A 20,106-nucleotide genomic window follows, 5' to 3' on the forward strand; every position below is an offset into this window, starting at 1 on the left:
ATATATATACATTCCTAAATGGCCTTCATAATGAATTCAGCTTTTTTTTTTTCATGGCATCATTAGATCATTAGATATAGTTAACACCTCCCACTCTGGCTATTGCAAATGCCCAATTTCAAGGTGACCTTTGAAATAGTGGTTGTCCCAGTGTAATCCTGACCACCAGCAGCAGCATCTCTGAACTTACTAGAAATGCAAACTATTCTGTCCAATCCCAAGTCCACCAAATCATGCTCAGAGTGTGACCTACAGACTATGTGCTGTAAGCCCTCCAGATGACTGTGATGCATGTTCGAGTTTGAGAATTGCTGCTGTAGACTTTGCACTCTCAGACTCCAAACTTAACCTTTCAAGCCACATTGCTTTAAATCCTCTTCACATATCTAAAGCTGTAACCAAGCCTGACCAACCCTTTTCCTGATGTTCTCCACATCTGGTGTTTCCTATTGTTTTCTTCTTGATATGCCCCTTTGTCCATAATCTAATTCCTTTAATCTTCTCCAAAAAGTCTTCCTGGATCTTGTATTTCTCTAAAAATAGCCTCCATGGGGGTCTGTGTTCTGTGGGCTCTCAACATTTTAAGTCAGTGGCTCACCATCTGACTGAGTTAGTAAGGCTGACTAAACCTTGACAGCAGAAGCAGGAACTTCGGAAGACAGGCAAGGGAAGGATTGCTACAAACAAAACTTGCACATAGACAAGAGTTACAGTATTTTCCAAGACTAAAATAACTCCCCTGAAAGAAGGTAACCGTGCTGCAAGAGAGCTCAGGAGGTGGGAATAAGCATTCCAGGGTTAGAAGGAAAGACTAGTTCAAGCAACAGAGAAAAGGAGAAAGCCTCACTCTATCCTATTGTCTCACAGAGGTGTATAGTAGTTACAAAGAGGATAAGAGAATGGAGTTGAACAAAGTAGGCTGAGAGGAGAAAGATCTAAATTAGTCACTTAATTCCAACTCAAATCAGCATTGATCAGTGGGAAAAGTTCTGAGCCACAAAACGAAGGGTTTGCATCAAGAGAAGCTCCAGAGGCCCCCTGGGCATGCTATGTGTGCATGCATCCATCTGCCCAAACGTCCATCCTTCTAACTTGAACCAACAGAAGAGGTCTCAGAAAGACTTCACTGGCATCCCAATGGCAGAGAGATGGGGTACAATAAGGAAGTCAGGGAGGCAAATGTGGCCACTTGACCACAACACTGGCTTTTCCTGCTGTCTTCTCCTACTCAGTAAATGGTAACTCCATTTTTCCAGTAGCTTTGGTCAAAAGCAGTAAGTCAAGCTTGATTCTTTCTTTTATACCACATGTCAAGCTGTCAGCAAATCTTACTGTCTTGACCCACAAAACATATCCAGAATGTAACCCCTTCTCACTGACTCCTCTGCCACCACCTGGTTCAAGCCACCTATCTCTGGGTTAGCATAAGTGCCCTTGTTCAGCTCTCCTATTTTCATCCTTCCTACCCCTCCACTCCACTGTCCACATAGCAGCCAGAATGACCCTGTAAAACACAAGGCAGATCATGCCACTATTCTGCTCAAAACCCTCCAGCCATTTCCTATCTCACTCTGACCCTCTTCTCTCACCCCTAAGATCTTACTTACTCTGCTCTGTCTCTGGCTACTGTACGTCTGCTAGCTTGCTAGATCATTTAGTTATTCTGTCTACTGATTATTATCTAGCTCCCCTTGCCAGAATTTTAAGTTTCATAAAGACAGGGATCCTTATGTGTTTATTTTACCACTATGCCCTCAATGCTTAGACAGACACCTGGGATATAGTAGAACAGTTGACACAGAGCCTGTAAGATAACATTTTCCCTGGCATTTAAGAAGAAACTTCAAAAAGTTTATAGAAAAAATGAAATTAAAACACATTTGATGCAAAAATATTTTGAAATGCATGCATGGTTTTCAGAGTATTTCTGAAAACCTTGCATATATCAACCTATCACAGACTTTCAGAAAACTTTCTTTTGTATGTTATGATTTACCCACCTGAGCCACATTCAGTGTAGTTGAAACTTTCTCCTGTTTGGCCTCAACTGTTCGGAAACTGAATGCTCGCTCTAGAACGGACTGATCAATGCCGGTCAACTCACAAATTTCTTTCAACTCTGTTGAGGGAGTAGGAGATAGATGCAAAAAGTGACTGTATATGCTCCTAAGATTTCCAAGGGTTAGGCTGTTCTTTCTAAATCACATTCAAACTAAATAGAATAAAATGTATGAATTAAAAGACTTCTGGGGCCAGCAAGTGGAGTGGTGGTTAAGACTGTGGACCCTCACATGGCAGACCAGTTCGAGTCCTGGAACTGGTGGCATGAAAATGACACTAGGCCTGTGGGTGCCCAGAAGAAGAGACTGCAACACGGCTGTCCCCCTTACCCTCGCTTTCCCTCCCTCTCTGTAAAAACTTTTAAAACTTCGCTGCAAATATATTTCTGCTCAGAAGTTTTTCAAATCAATGCAAAGCAAGTGTTTTACTTTCTAGATTAAAAACTGGGCAGAAGTTCAAAGCAAGTTTCCTAAACAAAGCTGATCTGCTGACTTACCATTTTTATCTTTGATTTTGCTTTCATCTAAACCATTCACTCGAGATTCAGGCTTGAACTCGATGTTCCCCAGCTTCAGCACTGCAGCCACCACCTCCAAGACGGACTCCGCTTCGTGGTCCATAAAGCCCACAATCTGCATGGCATTCTGTGGAGAGGAAAAGGCACCTTTTTCTTTCTGTAGTTCTTTATTTTTAAAAAAAGTGAACCATTATAGATTTATTTCTGGGTGAGAAAAAGAAAAAGCCTTAAAGGACACAACTACATCTTCTCAGTGGTTTCAAACTGTGATTCGAGAAGCCCTAGGAATATCTGAGTGTTGTGGTGGGGTGCGGGGGGTCAGGCCAAGACCAAGATGGAAGGAGAAAGAGCCTTGGGTACCTGCACTTCACGTCAACCACAGCAGTTCAATTTACATCCATGTCACTGTTTACACTGGGATTCAGCTACCAGGAACAAAACCAAACCAAAGGCTCTCACAAACCCCTACAAAGAAAACCTCCTCACTTTTCTGACATACGAAAAAAAAGGTGGTTTAGAAAGGTAAAATGTCTAGTCGAAGACACTAAAGGTATTCATTCATTCATAATTTTTTTTTCCTTTTTTTTAGGTTTTTACCATGAAGTGTGTGTACTCACTAGAGACAGACAAAGAGAGAGGGAGAGAAATCACTCCTGGGTGGAGGCAGGGGGATAGCCATGCCATAATCATTTCTCCTCCATTCTCCTCCCAAGACTTTGGGTGCATGCACAGATACACACACACACACACACACACACACACACACACACGCACACATGTGCGCACCCAGAACGATTGAAGTCACCAGGTCTGGTATTTGAACTATGGTCTGCCATGTGGGAGTCCAGCACCTTAACAACCACGTCACAATCGTTGGAAAACAGTTCTAGTTTGGACTCAAACCTTAAACGAAACCACATCTAGGAATCAATGGACTATATTACTTCCGTATGAGGTTGTTTATACAGTTTAGAAAATGACATCCTCTAAGAGATACTTTCTTTTTGAAAATAGCCAGTTTTTTTTAAGTGACCAGGCTGTAAGAGGTGTAATGCAAACTTAGTGTTGCTGTTGTCATCATGGAAAGTTTCAAACATACAAAAGCAGAGAGCAAAAAAAGAACTCCCTACCACATCCATTTCATTCGCCTTTAACGACTACCGGAAGCTAATCTGTGTAGCTGTAATCCTTCCTATTCCCTTTCCTTCCACCACCACAGCTATCTCATTTGGAAGTAAATCCCAGCACCCTGTCATGTCTTAATAGGAAGAATAAAAGTGTGTGCCACCTAAAAACAGAATATTATTTAAAATAATTCTTCTCCTAATGAATGTGGAATGCTAATCATTCTGGTTTATACATGAGTTTTCTAAAACAGTATAAAAGCATTATTTTCTGTCTCAAAATACTTTTGATTTAACATAATCCAAGGGCAATTTTCACACTTGGAAATTAACTTTGGCTATAAAATTTTGACTATAAAAATACTTGGAACTGAAATACAACATTAAAGGAGTCAAGCTCCCAGGATAATATAATAAGAAAGCTCCTCTGATAAATGGTAAAACTGTATGCTCTAGTGAAGCAAGGCCTTCACAATTTTGTATGATGTTCGAGCCAATAAACAAAATCAAACTAATAAAAAAATCGGATAAATTCTTATATAATTCTAAAACCTTAGGCAGCATGAGTTACACTTTACAGGTTTAACTAAGCAATGTAAAATTACAAATTTTAAAGCTTAATAAAAATATTGCAACTTACCCTAACAGTTCTGAAATTTGCTGCATCATCCACTCCATTAACTTTGGCTGAGTCCAGACTCAGGTAGTTATATCTGCTGAAATCCCTCTCGAGTTTAAGTTTACCTATTGAATCACACACACATGCACAAGGGTAAGTCGCTTTAATAAATCTAATCACATCTAATATTTCATTCCTTTAATTCTTCAGATAAAATGACTTTCATATTATGTTTCAACAGAACAAAAACCGACACCTAAATATCAATGTAGCACTGTTCTAAAATCACTTTTACCACAGTTGTGCCTATTTCAAACTCTGCTCTTTTACATTTATTCTTTTTGGGCCAGTCTCTTTCCAATGTTTTATAATATAAAATACCCTCAATGTGCTAGTTGATTATAACTTAGGTCTGACTAGTGAGTCGCTCACCATTGCATACAGAGTCCTTTCCACTTCTTAATAATAAATATATGGCAATGAAAAATGTCTTCATATATTGAGTCGTGGGAAAAGTCGTGATGTATTTTTTTCTGTTTTTCTATGCAAAAATGTGTCATGACTTTTCTGGTGATCCAATAAATTGCTTTTTGGATCCATTTGTTCTTGGGATATATTAGGTTAGCACGACTAATCTCAAAATCCAAAATCCCACAAAATCCCACTTTTTACTGCCAACATGATGCCACAGGTGAGAAATTCCTCACCTGGCCTCATAGGAGGCATTGTAACCAAATGCTACAAAAGGCCTAGCCTAGGTGGCAGAGTTCAATACATACAGTTCATTCTGGGCTCCAGTACTGGAAGCCACATGGCTGGTCAGCCTGAAACAAGTTGGTTGCACGTATGTGCCCTGAGTTTGAAAAGCTAGAGGGCTAGAAGAGGACTACAGTGTCACCAGACTCTATCCAGGGTGCTTCTTCTCTGTCTGTCTCTCTCTCTTTCTTGCATGCATTCTCTCTCTCTCTCTTTTGAATTGTTTATTTTTTTAATTTATTCATTTATTTTAATTTGACCAGAGAGAGAGGGAAAGTGAGAAAGCAAGTCACAGAGTCCAAGACTCAAACTGTGGTAGGCCGTGTGGGAAGTATCCAGCGCCTTAACCACCAAGCCACCTGATGGCCCCTCTTGCACACACTAACATAAATAAAAAATAAACAAAAAACACTGTAAAACAAAAAATATTGTGTAAATAAGCAAAAAACACTGTACAACAAAAATATTGTGTAAGATTCTGAAACTATGTGTATGATGTACATGAAACATACGAATTTTATATTTAGACTTAGGTACCTTCCCATGCACGTATGTCATTATATATATGAAAATATTTCAAATGAAAAAAAAAATAGTCTGGAGCACTTCTGGTCCCAACCATTTAGATCAAAAAGTGGTGTGACAGGGTGATGGACTGACCATTTTGTAACTCTTATTTGGACTGCCAAATGAGTCCCCAAGAAGAGGGCCTAACTTTGAAGTGACACACACAGCTCTAAGTAAATCAATGACAACTCTGCCAGCTTTATCCTTTTTAATAATTTTCCTAATAAAGATAAATAGTGGATACTTCAGTGCTGTTTTAATTTGCATTTGTTAATTATCAGCGAGAATGATTTTCCCCCTAGTGTGTTGAGTTTCCATAGCTCTTGTTTGAACTAGTTTTTCTGCATTTTTTATCACTTAGGCATTGGCTATCGGATATCACTCTTATGAATGTACATTAATTTTCCAAAGGTCAGCTTTTCAGTCTCTTCTGTCAGTTACAAATACCCTCCCCACTATTGTACTCATTTACTGCTCCCTGCTAATTTTTTCTGAGTGAAATAATTAAATTCTTCCCTTTTATTTTTTAAATTTATGATTAACTCCTCCCTTATACTTAGCTCCTTTAACCCCTCCAAGACATGTGTCACAGCCTCTGGTGAAGACAGGCTATTACACAAATGCCAGGGTGTGGTAGAAACAAATACGCCACGTTCTTCAGAGTGATAAAAATTTTTAAGAAAGGAGGAGGAAAATGTAGAAGACATGCTTAAGGACAGTGTTTCAGAAAATACTGTGACACTGAAAATTAAAACACAGAAACAGGAACTTACTGAGGAGCTCTTCAGAGGCACCAGAGAGCAGCTGATAGAACACATGGAAGTTCCTCTCGCCTCTGGGCTGCTTAACGACCCGCGATTTCTCTAAAAGATCTAAAAAGAAAAAGAACTAAATCATAGTTCATTTCGCTTTCATGTCTACTGTGTTTATTTATTTTGTTTTTTTTTTACCCCCTCTCACTTTTTCGCTTTCTATTTTGCATTACTTAACTGTAATTTCTCTTTTGCATTCATTTTCTATATAAGAAAAGCAAAGCTCCATCTTCAGTTCTGCTTTCAGGAAGAAGTATAACTCTTACTAAAATCAAATTAAACAAACCAAGTTCTTTCTAAATAGTGATAAGTGAAATAAGTGAATTAACATTCAGCAAACCGATTAAAGATAATAGCTTTTAATATTAATTATCTTGGTGTCTTATGCTGACATTAAATTCTTCAAAATGTAACATGACAAACTTAGCAATGAGATGTGGCCACGTGATCATAAATCCACTTAACAGTTACAATAATTAAAAAAGAAAAGAGTTCTAAGATCTTAAGTGCTAAGTGCTTAAAAGATATTATCTCATGTAATCCTCCCAACCATATTATAAGGTGTCATTTTACTGTTGAAAACACTGACAGTCCAAGACTTTGGGTAATCCAATAATTGGTAGAACTAGGATCTGAAATCAGGCCATTTCACCTCACCTCATACCCACACACTCCACCAACTACCTAGAAGAAATAAAGCAGATTTTCTGGATATCTTAAAGAATGAAAGGTAGCTCTCATTTTCTCATTTAATGAGTTTCGGTGGCATTATTTCATAGTACACTTTTATTGATTCCAGATAATTTTTCATCTCACAAATTTGAGGTCTTATCAAATTTTAAACTGTCATCTAGAAATTTAAAAAAAAGAAACAAACAAGAAAGGAGTCACAGCAGCAGTATACAGCAGACAGAAAAGTACAACTGAGGAGGAAGGCCCTACCTGGAGCCCTGCTAATCCCTGACTATTGATATAAATGACGTGGGAACTCAGCGGGCAAAAGTCAACAGTAGTAGGGCTGAAATTCCAAATCAGTAATCCCATTATTGATCACTAAGTCTAGAGAACAGACACATTTGAATTCCATTCAGGTTGAACTCAAAAACAAACAAACAAAAAAAAACGGGGGTGAGAAAGAAAATAATGTAGAATCTCTAGGAACCCTCTTTGGACTTCGAAATTTCTCCCATCCATACTAGCATGACAGCTGCGATGCAATCCAGGTAGAGTCAAAGGGTGTAGATGTGATCATGAGAGGTCCTAAGGTGTTGCAAATATATGAAGCTGTTAGTAAGAATGAAGAGATGAGTTGCAAGGAAATGAAAAATTCAGCCAAATAAAAACTGGGAAAGTGGGGCTAGCCAGTGGCCTGGTGGTTAAGGAATAGGATCCCACATGGCCAACGGTTTGAGTCCCAGACCCAGGAGCTTGAAAAACATGGCAGAGGGACCAGCAGATGGCTTAAAAGTTATGCTGCTGAGGGCCAGCAGGTGGCGTGGTGGTTAAAGGCGCTGGACTCCCACATGGCCAACCGTGGTTCAAGTCCTGAATCTGGTGGCTTGCTTTCTCACTTTCCCTCTCTCTCTCTGTCTGTCTGATCAAACTGGAAGTAACAATAATAATAAATAAAGTTAAAATAAAACAATTCTTAAAAAAAAAAAAAAAGTTATGCTGCTGAACTCCCATGTAGTGAACTGCAGTTCAAGTCACGGACCTAGCAGCTTAAAACGCATGTTAGGCACATGTGTGTACATGCCCAAAATCCCAAGAGGAGAATTGCAGCGTGGCTATTCCCACTTTCTGTTTCCCTGGCAAGCGCAAGTGCCCTATAGCAAAAATCTCTCTGGAAAAAAAAAAAGAAGAAGAACCAGCAGATGGTGTAATTGTTATATCACTGGACTCCCACCGTAGTCGACTGCAGTTTGAGTCGTGGACCTGACAGCTTAAAACTTACACTAGGTAAGTGTGCATGCGTGCCCAAATGCCGAGAGGAGAATGAAGGAGAAGAGATTGTGGTGTGGCCATCCCCTCTGGGGGGTGTGATTTCCCAACTTCTGTCTCTATGCCCTGTAGCAAAATCTCTCTGGAAAAATAAAAGGACCAGCAGATGGCATAATGGTGATGTTGCTGGACTCCCACATAGCCAACTATGAACTATGGTTCAAGTCCTGGACCTGATAGCTTAAAACTCACACTGGGTACATGTGCATGTTTGCCAAAATCCCAAGAGAAGAATGGAGGAGGAGGGACTGCGGCATGGCCATCCTCCCTGGGGGATGTGATTTCTAGCTTTCTGTCTCTATCTCTCTCTGTGTCTCTGGCAAGCAAATGTGCCCTATGGCAAAAATCTCTTTCTCAAAAGAAAAAAAGAAAAACATGCCCAGTGTGTGTATGTATGTGCCTAAAATTCTAAGAGGAGACTGGAAAAGAAGGGGTTGCAACATGGCCATCCCCCCCGGGGATGATTTCTCCCTCTCCCTCTCTCTGTGTCTCCAGTGAACACCTTCAGCCTACCCTCCCCCCCAAAAGGAAAGTATATAAACATAGAAATTGTGAGGAGTAGGGTGCTGTGGATAGTTCATTTCATTTCCAGCTGTCATATAACTATGGAGACTGCTGACGCTCTCAAATTACAGATGAAGAACCACAAAGATTTCACATTTAGGAAAAAAAAGAAAGAAAGAAAATTGAAAACTGCAAGTAAAATACAACTTAGAGAAATGAAAAAAATATTTCTCATCTCTACACAATTGAATGTTTTGGGCCAGTGAAGTGGTGTGGTGGTTGAGGTGGCTGGATCCCACATGGCCAACAATGTGGTCTGAGTCCTGGACCCAAAGGCTTAAAATAGGCACGTGTGGGACCTTCAGGAGGCATGATGGTTAAGACACTGGACACTCCCACATGGCCAGCCATGGTTCAAATCCCAGACCTGGTGGCTTACTTTTTCACTTCTCTCTCTCTTTCTTTCTCTCTCTGGTCAATTTAAAAATAAATGAATGAATAAATAAGTTAAATAAATAAATCTTTAAAAAAAAGTAGGTATGTATGTGTGCATTCCCAACATCCTGAGAAAATAGAGAAAGGTTGGGGCATGGCCATCATCCCTGGGTAGATACTTTCTCATTCTCCTCTCTCTCTCTGTCTCTCTCTGGAGAGTGGTCATGCTCATTCAGTAAGAACTGAATGTTTGAATCAATTAATTGAGTAAACACTGACATGTGAAGCAAAAGACAGAACAAACAGGTAATGATAACAATGCAGCATGATTTTCCTTATAATGTGACTGAGTTCCTATGGGGTCCTATGAGTACCAGCATAGGTTTAGAGGAATGAACCCACAGGGCGTGGGTAGATTCTTCACTGAGAAGCTAATCCTTACAGGAAATTCCTCAAGTCTAGAAGAAAGTAACTTGACTACATGAAAAACATAAATAAATGCTACAGTTTACTCCACTCATGCACGAGTTCTTTCAAAAGACTCACTTAACTGCTCACCCACTATGTGCCAGGAACTATTTGAGAAAGAGCCCAGCATGAACTGCAAACACGAAGACCTTCACTTGGCCTGCAAGAGTCACACGCATTCCTAGTTACTCCCACCACCAAGACCGACAGCAGCAGCTCTTTTCAAGGTAAAATGCCAAGACTCTAGGTGGGGAGAGATGAGGGTGGAAAGACAGAGTGCCCACAAAACCCAGGATCTGCCCAGAGCCCCAAGAACTCTGCTGCCTCTGACTTCACAAACATTGGCAGCTCGCTCACCTCAAAGCTGCACCTGCACCATGAGGACAAACAATTCTTTGGTGACACTTACAGAACCACATTCCAAAAGCAAATTATGGTACTTTAAGACACAAAATAACACCTTCAGCAAGCATGACAAGGCCACGCTGGGCAACACTGACACATGGGTCGCCTGCTGTGTGGCACGTTTTGAACAAATGCTCACGGACAAGCAAGAGTCCAGAAATGGCAAGGGCCGACAGATTGCAACCACCGGGTTAAAGAGTAATATTCACTTGCACGTGACATGAAAAGGAATGTGGGCCAAATGTGCTTCTTGAACCACATACACTGATATAATCAGGGATTACTATCACATTCAAATAGGAAACACTGTACTATGCACATTTAAAAGGAAAGGTACAAAGGGGAAGAAGAAAGGGAACTTTCCCTGACCTTCCACTGTGTGTTCAGTGCTTTCTTTTAGCATGTTCAACCCTAAACACTTCCCCTGAGGTTGGTTTTATAATCCCTATTTTATAGATGAGAAAATGAGGCTCACGTCTCACTCTTGGTAAGCAACAGACCCCAAACTCAAAGCTTTGGGTGACTGATGCACCCCACTTAAGCTTTTTACAATTTTCCTAGCAAGAAAGAACACAAAACCCACACTTGGAAATGTAGTATCTTATACAAAACACATAACTTCATTTAAACTCAATCACCAGACAGGAAACCTTTTATTATAAAGCATTTAAGCCTTTACCATATAAAATACTTCCTATATTACCCTAGTCTCCTATGTCAGTTTATGATCTTTTCTTAAGTCACAAGCTTCCAGGTAGAAAAGTAATCAGGGAAAATGTTTGCCCCAAGATAATTTACCAATGTTTTAGTAACCTTCCCTACTGGTTTTGATTTTTCTAAATGTGTGTGTACCAACATAATCTAACAGCACAATGTCCTATCCGATAATTATTCAACGTAAAGAACATAAAGTCAATTCTCCATAGGAACTTATCACCTGACCATTTTAATTTACTTCAATGTGCCCCTGAATTAAGTCAAAGCAGAACACTGTAATTGAGTTGTTGGAAATGTCATGATGTATTTTCCTATGTTTTTCTAAGCAAAAATACGTCATAACTTTTCCAATAACCCAATAACTTTCTCCTCCACCAGCTCTGATAGAGCCTCTGCAAATGAGGTTTATTAATAAAAAAGAGTTATTACTAGATGTATATACTTGGTACAGAAGAAGAGCATGAACATCCAAATATTTTGCTGAAGCTCCAACTCTCTAAAGATATAAATTTCTTCATAATACAAATATACATTTTAAGGAAAAGATACACTTATTAAGTCATTCTAAAGGAGAAATTAATGGGTCAGGGACAAAGAAACTGTGGAATGAGAACTTGCCCCATCTACTCAACATGCGCTGCACCTGGCTAAAAACACAAAGATAGCCACCAGGCCATCATTTGGGGGCTTGCTTTGACTTTACCAGCTAGTCCGCGACACCAACATGTATCTGTGCATGTCCCGGGACAACCCCCCCAAGGTAAAGACTGTGAAAGAAATAAATGCTTATGATTACACCTGCTGGAAGATTTTTTAAAGTTCTTGCTAGAGGACATGTGCACTTGCAAGGTGTCTGTGTGGGGTGATTTCTCAACGACCCCCCCCCCCAAGGGGATGGACATGCTGCAGTCCTTTCTCCTCCATTCTCTTCTCTGGATTTTAGGCATGCACACACAGATGCCCAGAATCTTTTTCAAGCTACAAGGAGCAGGTCTCAAACCATACAGTTGGCCATGTGGGATTCAACTGCCTTATCTAGTTGGTTCAGGATGATGTTTTTTAATAAAACATCAAAGAAATAAAAAGCAGTGGCTGGGAACAACAACAACAACAACAACAACAACAAAAACACTACTTTGGGATGTATCAGAGAAAGAATTGGATAGCATGATGTTTATTTCATGCACAATATCCTCTCCTAGAAAAAGTGGTCTAAGTTCTTGAATAAGCCTTAAGAATGAATCAGCTTTGTTTTTTCCAGTGAGATCAGAACGACGATGAAAACCTCACTGAAAGTCCATCACTCAGAACACTGGCCACTCCATCAAGACCCGTGCTTCTAGTGTCCTGGTCATATTCAGGCTCTTCCAACGGATGTATACCTCTTCATTAGGGCAAAAGGATACATTAAACAACAAGCATGTGTCTGTGGTCTAAGTAATTATCATTTATCTTCCTTTCTTCTCTCATCTTAGATAATCATTTCTAAAGAAAAAGTACCAAATGACTGGCAAGTTACTGGGCAGAACTGATCAGTAGTTTCAGAAGAAAATACTAATTATGAACTTATCTTCTGGGGTAATTCTATATTTTTTCTGGAAATCACAACATACCCCTTGAGACTGACAACTGGGAAGGTTCACTAATGACAAATTTTAAAGATTAAAAAGATGGAACAAGTGTCTTCTTACTAATCATACCCTGTGCATGTGCCTTACAGTAAAAGAAACCAGATGTGAATGCTGACCTCAGGGCTCTCGATCAGTTCTGGCCTATGTGGATCTTCATGTCTTTATAGGTTACAGGCGGTGAGAGATTTAAAGCATGTGGCATGCCATGACATCACAACTCTTCCTCTACTTCCCTTCTACTTTGTAGCATTTAATTTTAACACATCAGCTAAAATTTTTGACTTAAAAGTCCAGCCACAGTGGCACAGGCAGTAAGGCACCACTGCACAATACTGGAGCCATAGGGAGAGGCCCTGGGTTCAGATCCTGGGTCCCTAAGCACACCATCCTGGATCCTGGCTGACTGTAAGGGTGGGGGGAAGGATCGTGGCACTGTAAGACCCTGCCAAGGGCATTTTTCCCTCCTGCCTCTCCTTTCCACTTCTCTCTCTCTCATTAAATAAATTATTATTTTTTTAAAGTCCACATCCTAAAGTTATAAAATTGACACTAAAGATAGCTAGACATGTTACATAAGAAGTTCTGAAAGGGCTTCCAGTGTTTTTCTATGAAAAATGAATTTGGGCTTTAAGGCCCTAAGAAAAGCTTGGCTTATTATCTACCAAATTAATTAATGGTTTTTATAAGGATATAGCTATATATGTACAGTGTGTATTTTTACAACAGGTTGTTTTCTAATGCAAACTCAATATTTACCTAATAATTAAAAACTTATAACTGAATATATCCAAATCTAAAATTCTATAACCAATCCAGAAATAAAATTAATATCTAGTCCTTAGTAATCTTATTATTACAAATACTATCCTAATAAGCACAGATTCATTCCTTAATCTGAGGTTATTTTGATACAATTCAACAGCTGGCTTCTTTATTTCTATACAGTCTCATTTCATGATAAAACACATGGTCATTTTTATGTAAACATACTCTTATTTTAAAAAAGAACACCGAAGTCAAACGGAAACAAAGGAAAGCATCCACTCTAATATAAAGCCATCCATTACCAAGTAACGGAAATGCTCTTTTGAAATTTGCTTTATTGCTAAGAATACTTCATACCTAATGGTGGTCTTCGTCAGAAGCTATAAAAACCAAAATACTAAGGGAAAAAAAAAAAAAAAGCCCAGCATTGTATCACATATTTAGAAAATGTACCATCTTGGGACCAGCAGTTAGCGTAATGGCTATGTCGCTGGACTCCCACGTAGTCAACTGTGGTTCAAGTCCCGGACCCAGTGGCTTAAACTCACGCCAGGCGCGTGTGTGTGCGTGCCCAAGATCCCAAGAGGAGAATGAAGGAGAAGGGATTGCAGCGTGTCCATCTCCCCTGGGGGGTGATTTCTTGCTTTCTGTCTCTCTGTCTCTGTCTGTCTGGTGAGCGCAGGCACCCTATAGCAAAAACCTCTCCGAAAAAAAAAAAAAAAAGAAAATGTACCGTCTTTATTTTTGATGATTTGTGACCCTAATGAAGACACTAGCTGTTCAAGATGGACTCATGTATAGGTAGTCACTGAATCCACCTCATATATTCCCAGAAAACAGATCAGAATTTTCTTTTAAAAAGTGTTATGGGGTGGGGGGTTGGACATGTAGGTGGTGACAGGTGACGTGGTAGTTAAGGGTGCTGGACTCCCACATGGCTGACCCCAGTTCGAATCCCAGACCTGGCAGCTTGCTTTCTCACTTTCTCTCTCTCTCTCTAACCACCCCCCCACCCCAGTCAAATTAAAATGGATAAAGAAATAAAGTTGAATAAAATAATTCTTAATAAAAAAATGTGTTATAGAGAGCCAGCAGATGGTGTAATGGTTATGTTGCTGGACTTCCATGGTATTCAACTGTAGTAGTAGTCCGGGATCCGGAAGCTTGAAACTCATGCTGGGCACGTGTGCATGCCTAAAATCCTGAGAGGAAAATGGAGGAAAAGAGATTGTGGCATGGCGATCACCCATGGGAGTGGTTTCTTGCTTTCTATATCTGTCTCTCTGGCAAACTCACATGCCCTATAGCAAAAATCCCTCTCAAAAACAAACAAACAAAAACGTAACAGGCAGTCTCGCTCCGAATCAATGACTTGCCATCAGTAAAACGAAGATATAATACAAAAGATAGAACAAAGCTACAAATCTCAAACATTTTTTTCTTTTTTGGGGGAGAGGTTTTTGCTATAGGGTGCATGCGCTAGCCAGAAAGAGAGAGTTAGAGAGATAGAAAGCAAGAAATCCCGCCCCCGGGGCGGGGGGGGGATGGCCACGCCGCAATCCCTTCTCCTCCATTCTCCTCTTGGGATCCTTGGCACGTACGCCCACGTGCCTGGCATGACTTTAAGCCCCCGGGTCCAGGACTTGAACCACGGTTGACTACATGGGAGTCCAGCGACATAGCCATTACGCTAACTTCTGGTCCCCAAATCTCAAACATTTTTAAAGAGTAAAATTACATTCCATACCCTACAAAATGGCATGAATGTGCCACACACCTAACAATATACCAAGAAGTAGATAGCACACACAAGTGTAGGTCGATTATACCACAAATTCAAAAAGAAATGTGAAAAAAAAAAGGGATTCAGAGCAATTTGTTCCACCATCCCCCATCTTCCCTGCGAAGGCAATTGTGGCTTCCCCCAGTATCTCTCAGCACCTTATTCAGTTCTCCATGGCAGGTGGAGGGACTAGCCGAGCAGTGAGTCTGGAGAAGGATACGGGCATGCACACAGGGCTTAGCTCAGCCCTTCTGGATTCCCCACGGAGTATACACTTTGGCTCTAACTCCTTGGTGCTTACAAATAGATGGGATACTGGACTCAGGGGTAGGCCAGCAGTTGCTTGGAGTTACCAACGACTGCCAAACTGCCAGAGGATTACCAGCACACCTCTGAGGTGATAGACCAAAAGCCACTTTCTTCAACCTTTCCTTCAATAGCAATAAAGCCACTTCTTCCCATTTCCTCTCCAGCTTGATTCTTGTGTCTATGATTCCAGCTTTTCCAAGCTGATTGAGGAAAAGGGTATTATCTATCAGAGTCCTGTATCAGTTAGTTTTTGCTGCATAATAAAATCACTTGGTAGCTTAAGAGAACACCATTTATTAGCTTTTGATTCTGAGAGCCAGTGGGCAGTTGTGGTGTGAGTCAACTTGGCTGATCTCTGCTAGGTGTGACTGTGGGGTGGCAGTCTGTTGGCAGGTTGGCTGGCATCATTTGGCAGACTAGTCCAGTCTCATTCATACGGTCGTGATAAGAAAGGTCCCATTAATACTAAGAGAACCAACTCTAACACATAACTGACTTTCAAGTGTCTGGCTGTACTGCATTTGCTAATTGTTTCATCAACCAAAGCAAATCTCATGGCCAAGCCTTGAGTCAGTGAGAGAAGGAATGAACCAAGGTTGTGAACGCAGGGTGAGAAATTATCATGGCCATTTCTGAAAACAATCAACTAGATTGTGGCAGTCTGAAATAAAATGGTCACAAATTATTTGACACTCCTTATATTCAGAGGTGTGATCTATATTTCCTACCCATGAAACTGGGCAAGCTTTTGCCTACCTTGACTTACTGAGTCAGTAGAGGGATGTGCCACAATTTTCCAGGCTATCTTCCTCCCAGTTCTTTTGGAACACTAGCTGTCAGGATGTGACCTCTTGGAGCACTGCCTCTCAGAACCTAGCAGCCATGATGGGAAAAACTCAAACATCAAGAGGAAGCCACATGTAAGAGGCATCAGTTAATAGTCTCGGCTGAGCCTGGTCTTTTGAGTGATTCCAGCCCAGAGCCAGATATATGAGTGACAAAGCTGCCAGAGGATTCCAACCTCCACTTGTGCAAGTGCTCCCAGCCAAAGCCTTGTAAACAGGACAAGCCAACCCTGTTGTACCCCCGTTTTACCCTGCTACAGAGGAGTTTGTTAAAAAGTAAGAAAAACTAGAACACACGCTAATCTTGACATTTGCCTCCCTTCATCATTTATAGGATCATACTTTTTCAAGCTGAATAACACAAGTCAGTAATAGATGACGTTTGAGTACCAATAATTTTGTTTGCCTTTCTGGAACTTAGAAAAAGTATCTTAAAGTATTTTTAAATGATTAGAATATTCATATACAATGATCTAATAAAACCAAAGCTTTATTTCCCAATAATCTGAAATAATAAATTTCTCAAATGTACATAACTACCTATAAGATTATCAGTTAACTCAACAAATATATATTAGGTATCAGTACTATTTCAGTTGCTGGTCATTCAGCAGTGAACCAGATAAAATCCTTGTTCTTAAAGAACATATGCTTAGTGAGATGTTAAAGATAGTAAACAAATAAGTATTTAACAGTCAAAAAAAAATTCCTGGGAACCAGCAGTTAGTGTAATGGCTATGTTGCTGAACTCCCATGTAGTCGACCGCGGTTCGCGTCCCTGGCCCGGTAGCTTAAAACTCACACCGGGCGCATGTGCGTGCGTGCCCAAGATCCCAAGAGGAGAATGGAGGAGAAGGGATTGTGGCGTGACTATCCCCCTAGGGGGTTGATTTCTCGCTTTCTGTCTCTATGTCTCTCTCTGTCTGTCTGGCGAGCGCACGCGCACTATAGCAAAAACCCCCCCAAAAAAAAAAAAAATTAAAAAAAAAAATTCCCGAGTGTTTTAAAAAGTGTCAAGTACCATTATAAGTGCTTTGGTACTATTACTATTCCTATTTTTAAAATGAGAAAAATTGAGGCACAGAGAATTAAGTAATTCGCTTTTTTTTTTGGTTTGGGCATTGAAAACACATGATAAGCCAATAGAGGCCGCATAAAGTAGGCTCATGGTATGCCCTAAATCATGAAACAGCAAAAGACAGGGTCTACCTATAGTTGACCAATTCTATCTACACACCTACTATGTGTCAAGCTCTCAATCTCCTACTATGTGCAGTCACATCTCTTGTCCTTAGTTTACACAAGTACAGGAACACCTGAGATCACAAAGTTTCTTCACAGCAGATATTTTCCCCTGAAACTTGTGCCACATCTGTCCAAGGTCTAAACTGCCCAAAGGGCCACAGATATAATAAGGTACCTGTGACTATCAACAAAAGCAATAGGTTTCCAAAGTTTCCTGTTCATTAACACGAAGTCCCAAACCCTCAAATACTAACCTATAAATATCAAGAGCCCAACACATCTTAATAAAGTAGAAGAAACACTACTTCACATCAGCCAAACATCTGGCTCTTCAGGGATACTCAATTAAGTTCCAGACTTCAAATTTACAGCTTGATTCATTTAAAAAGACAGACAAGTGATTGGGTTTTCTCTTTTGCTTCCTGGGCACACACATGGCTCAAGGGATCCTGGGCCTTTTTCAGGGTAATAATGTCAGTCAATAACAATCTGCTTTCGCTACCCAGCTGCTGGAAAAGGAGGCAAAATAGACTTCCTTTGGAATGGCAAACCTAGTCTTTACTTCTAGGCTACAAGAAGCTCATCTTGAGCAGCGTGGAGAGAACCTGAATGGGTTTGCCCTCTGCTTTACACCCCCTTAAGCCTGCAGGCAACTCCCAGTAGTCATCTATGAGTCAGTCCTCTAACTACGCAGGATGACATTTCCTGCTCTTACCACTAAGGTACCCTGTCCTCGCCAATGCAACTGATACTCTTAAAAACCAGGGTGTTCCCACTGCCACAAATTTCAGTATAATTTCCTTGTGGGAACAAACAGTAACAAACACCATATGAAATCCATTCATGAAGATATATTCATCTTAATTGGAAAAGAACTGAGTGTTTATTCTCCATGGATACTCTAAGAATTAGGGAACAAGAAGACATTTCTGTTTAGAACTTATATTTCAAAACTGAAAGCTAAAGTTATTTTCTATATTTATAATAAAGTAATCTTGAATTCTTTCCTTACAGTCCTAAGAGCAGGATTAATGAAGTCATTCAAAATATGTAGCTATAAGTTCTACAACGAAAGGAAAATAAACCTACCCTCACTTTTAAAATAGCATTCTAGTAATTTAATAACTAGGGTTCATTGGTCTTATGAAAAGAAAGCAATAACGATTTATCAGTATTTTTCAGAATGAAGTGTAATCATTCCCTCAAATGGTGGTCTTCAAACTGAGACACACATCTTCCTAAACAACTTTCATCAGTTCCATACACTTTAAAAGCAGCTTGCCTAACAAATTTGGCAGAGGCTATAATCGTTTGCTTTCGGTTGCATCATATATGGTGTTCAGGACCAATTTTGCTTCTTTCTATATTTGCCACGGTAAATCATTTAACCTAAAAAGCACTATCCTATCTCATTTCATTTCATATTAAAACTTCCCCTTCAAGGGGACCAGCAGTCAGTATAATGGCTGTGTCTCTGGACTCCCATGTAGTCGACCATGGTTCGAGTCCTGGACCTGATGGTTTAAACTAACACTGGACACATATGCGTGCGTGCCCAAGATCCCAAGAGGAGAATGGAGGAGAAGGGATTGTGGCATGGCCATCCCCCCGGTGGGTGACTTCTCGCTTTTTGTCTCTCTCTGTCTTTCTGCCAAGCACACGCGGCCTATAGCAAAAACCTCTCAAAAAAAAGAAAAAAAAAAAAACCTACTTTCTCTTCAAGACATTTCTGTAATTATATATTCTTACAAATACGGAAAACCCCAACACATGGCACATACAAGTGTATAATCAGGCAATCTAAAATGAAAACTAAATCATTAAAAACTACAGAGTGCTGGAAATGGGAAGAACCATAGAATTTATCCAATTCAATCTTACACTGATTTTCAAATGCCATTCCCTTGGTTCTAGGGCTCATTAGGGAGATTTCAGGAGCATCTAAGAATATAGGGATTTGGGGCTATCCCTCTCTTCTTCCACCAGACTAGGTATCATCTTAGTTGTTTCATTTTTGGGATTCACCATAACATTTCACATCAAAACGGAATGCCCCTATCATAAATCCAATGAGAATGCTTCAGTCAAGTCTGCCATTTTCTGTAGTCCAAATTTAGAGGGTTTTTTTTTTTGGGGGGGGAGTTTTTTGGCATTAGGGTACATGTGCTCACCGGAGAGGGAGAGACAGATACAAAGAGAGGGAAAGTGAGAAATCACTCCCCAGGAGAGATGGCCATGCCACAATCCCTTCTCCATTCTCCTCCTAGGTCTTGGGAATGCACGCACACATACCCAGCGTGAGTTTCAAATCACTGGGTCCAGGACTTGAACCACAATTGGCCATGTGGGAGTCCAGCGATGCAACTACTATACCATTTTTTGGTCCCTAGATTTTGTTTTTTTAATTGTAACAACTCCAATAGCACTATGGGATGGTGAGGCACTCATAGATATTAAGAGTTAAGTACCTCAAGCAAAACAAAAGAAACCAAAAAAACTCAGAGGACATAGGAGAATAACCAGGTTGTGGCTGGAGGTACCC

General features: G+C 40.2%; 1 protein-coding gene across 3 annotated transcripts in view; it reads right to left on the reverse strand.

Annotated features, from left to right (window-relative positions):
- MYO1B (myosin IB) overlaps nucleotides 1–20,106 on the reverse strand; it is a 189,939-nt gene that overhangs the window by 64,090 nt on the left and 105,743 nt on the right. For all 3 annotated transcript variants that reach the window (XM_006147812.2, XM_006147811.2, XM_006147810.2), the window contains exons 8-11: nucleotides 6,418–6,516; nucleotides 4,343–4,446; nucleotides 2,558–2,705; nucleotides 2,001–2,119 (exon numbers count right to left, since the gene is read on the reverse strand). In XM_006147812.2, the coding sequence (XP_006147874.1) occupies nucleotides 2,001–2,119; nucleotides 2,558–2,705; nucleotides 4,343–4,446; nucleotides 6,418–6,516 (470 nt within the window). The remainder of the gene's footprint in view (nucleotides 1–2,000; nucleotides 2,120–2,557; nucleotides 2,706–4,342; nucleotides 4,447–6,417; nucleotides 6,517–20,106) is intronic.

Source organism: Tupaia chinensis, unplaced genomic scaffold, assembly GCF_000334495.1.
Source record: "Tupaia chinensis unplaced genomic scaffold, TupChi_1.0 Scaffold000225_1, whole genome shotgun sequence".
In the NCBI taxonomy this organism is placed as follows: Eukaryota; Metazoa; Chordata; class Mammalia; order Scandentia; family Tupaiidae; genus Tupaia; species Tupaia belangeri.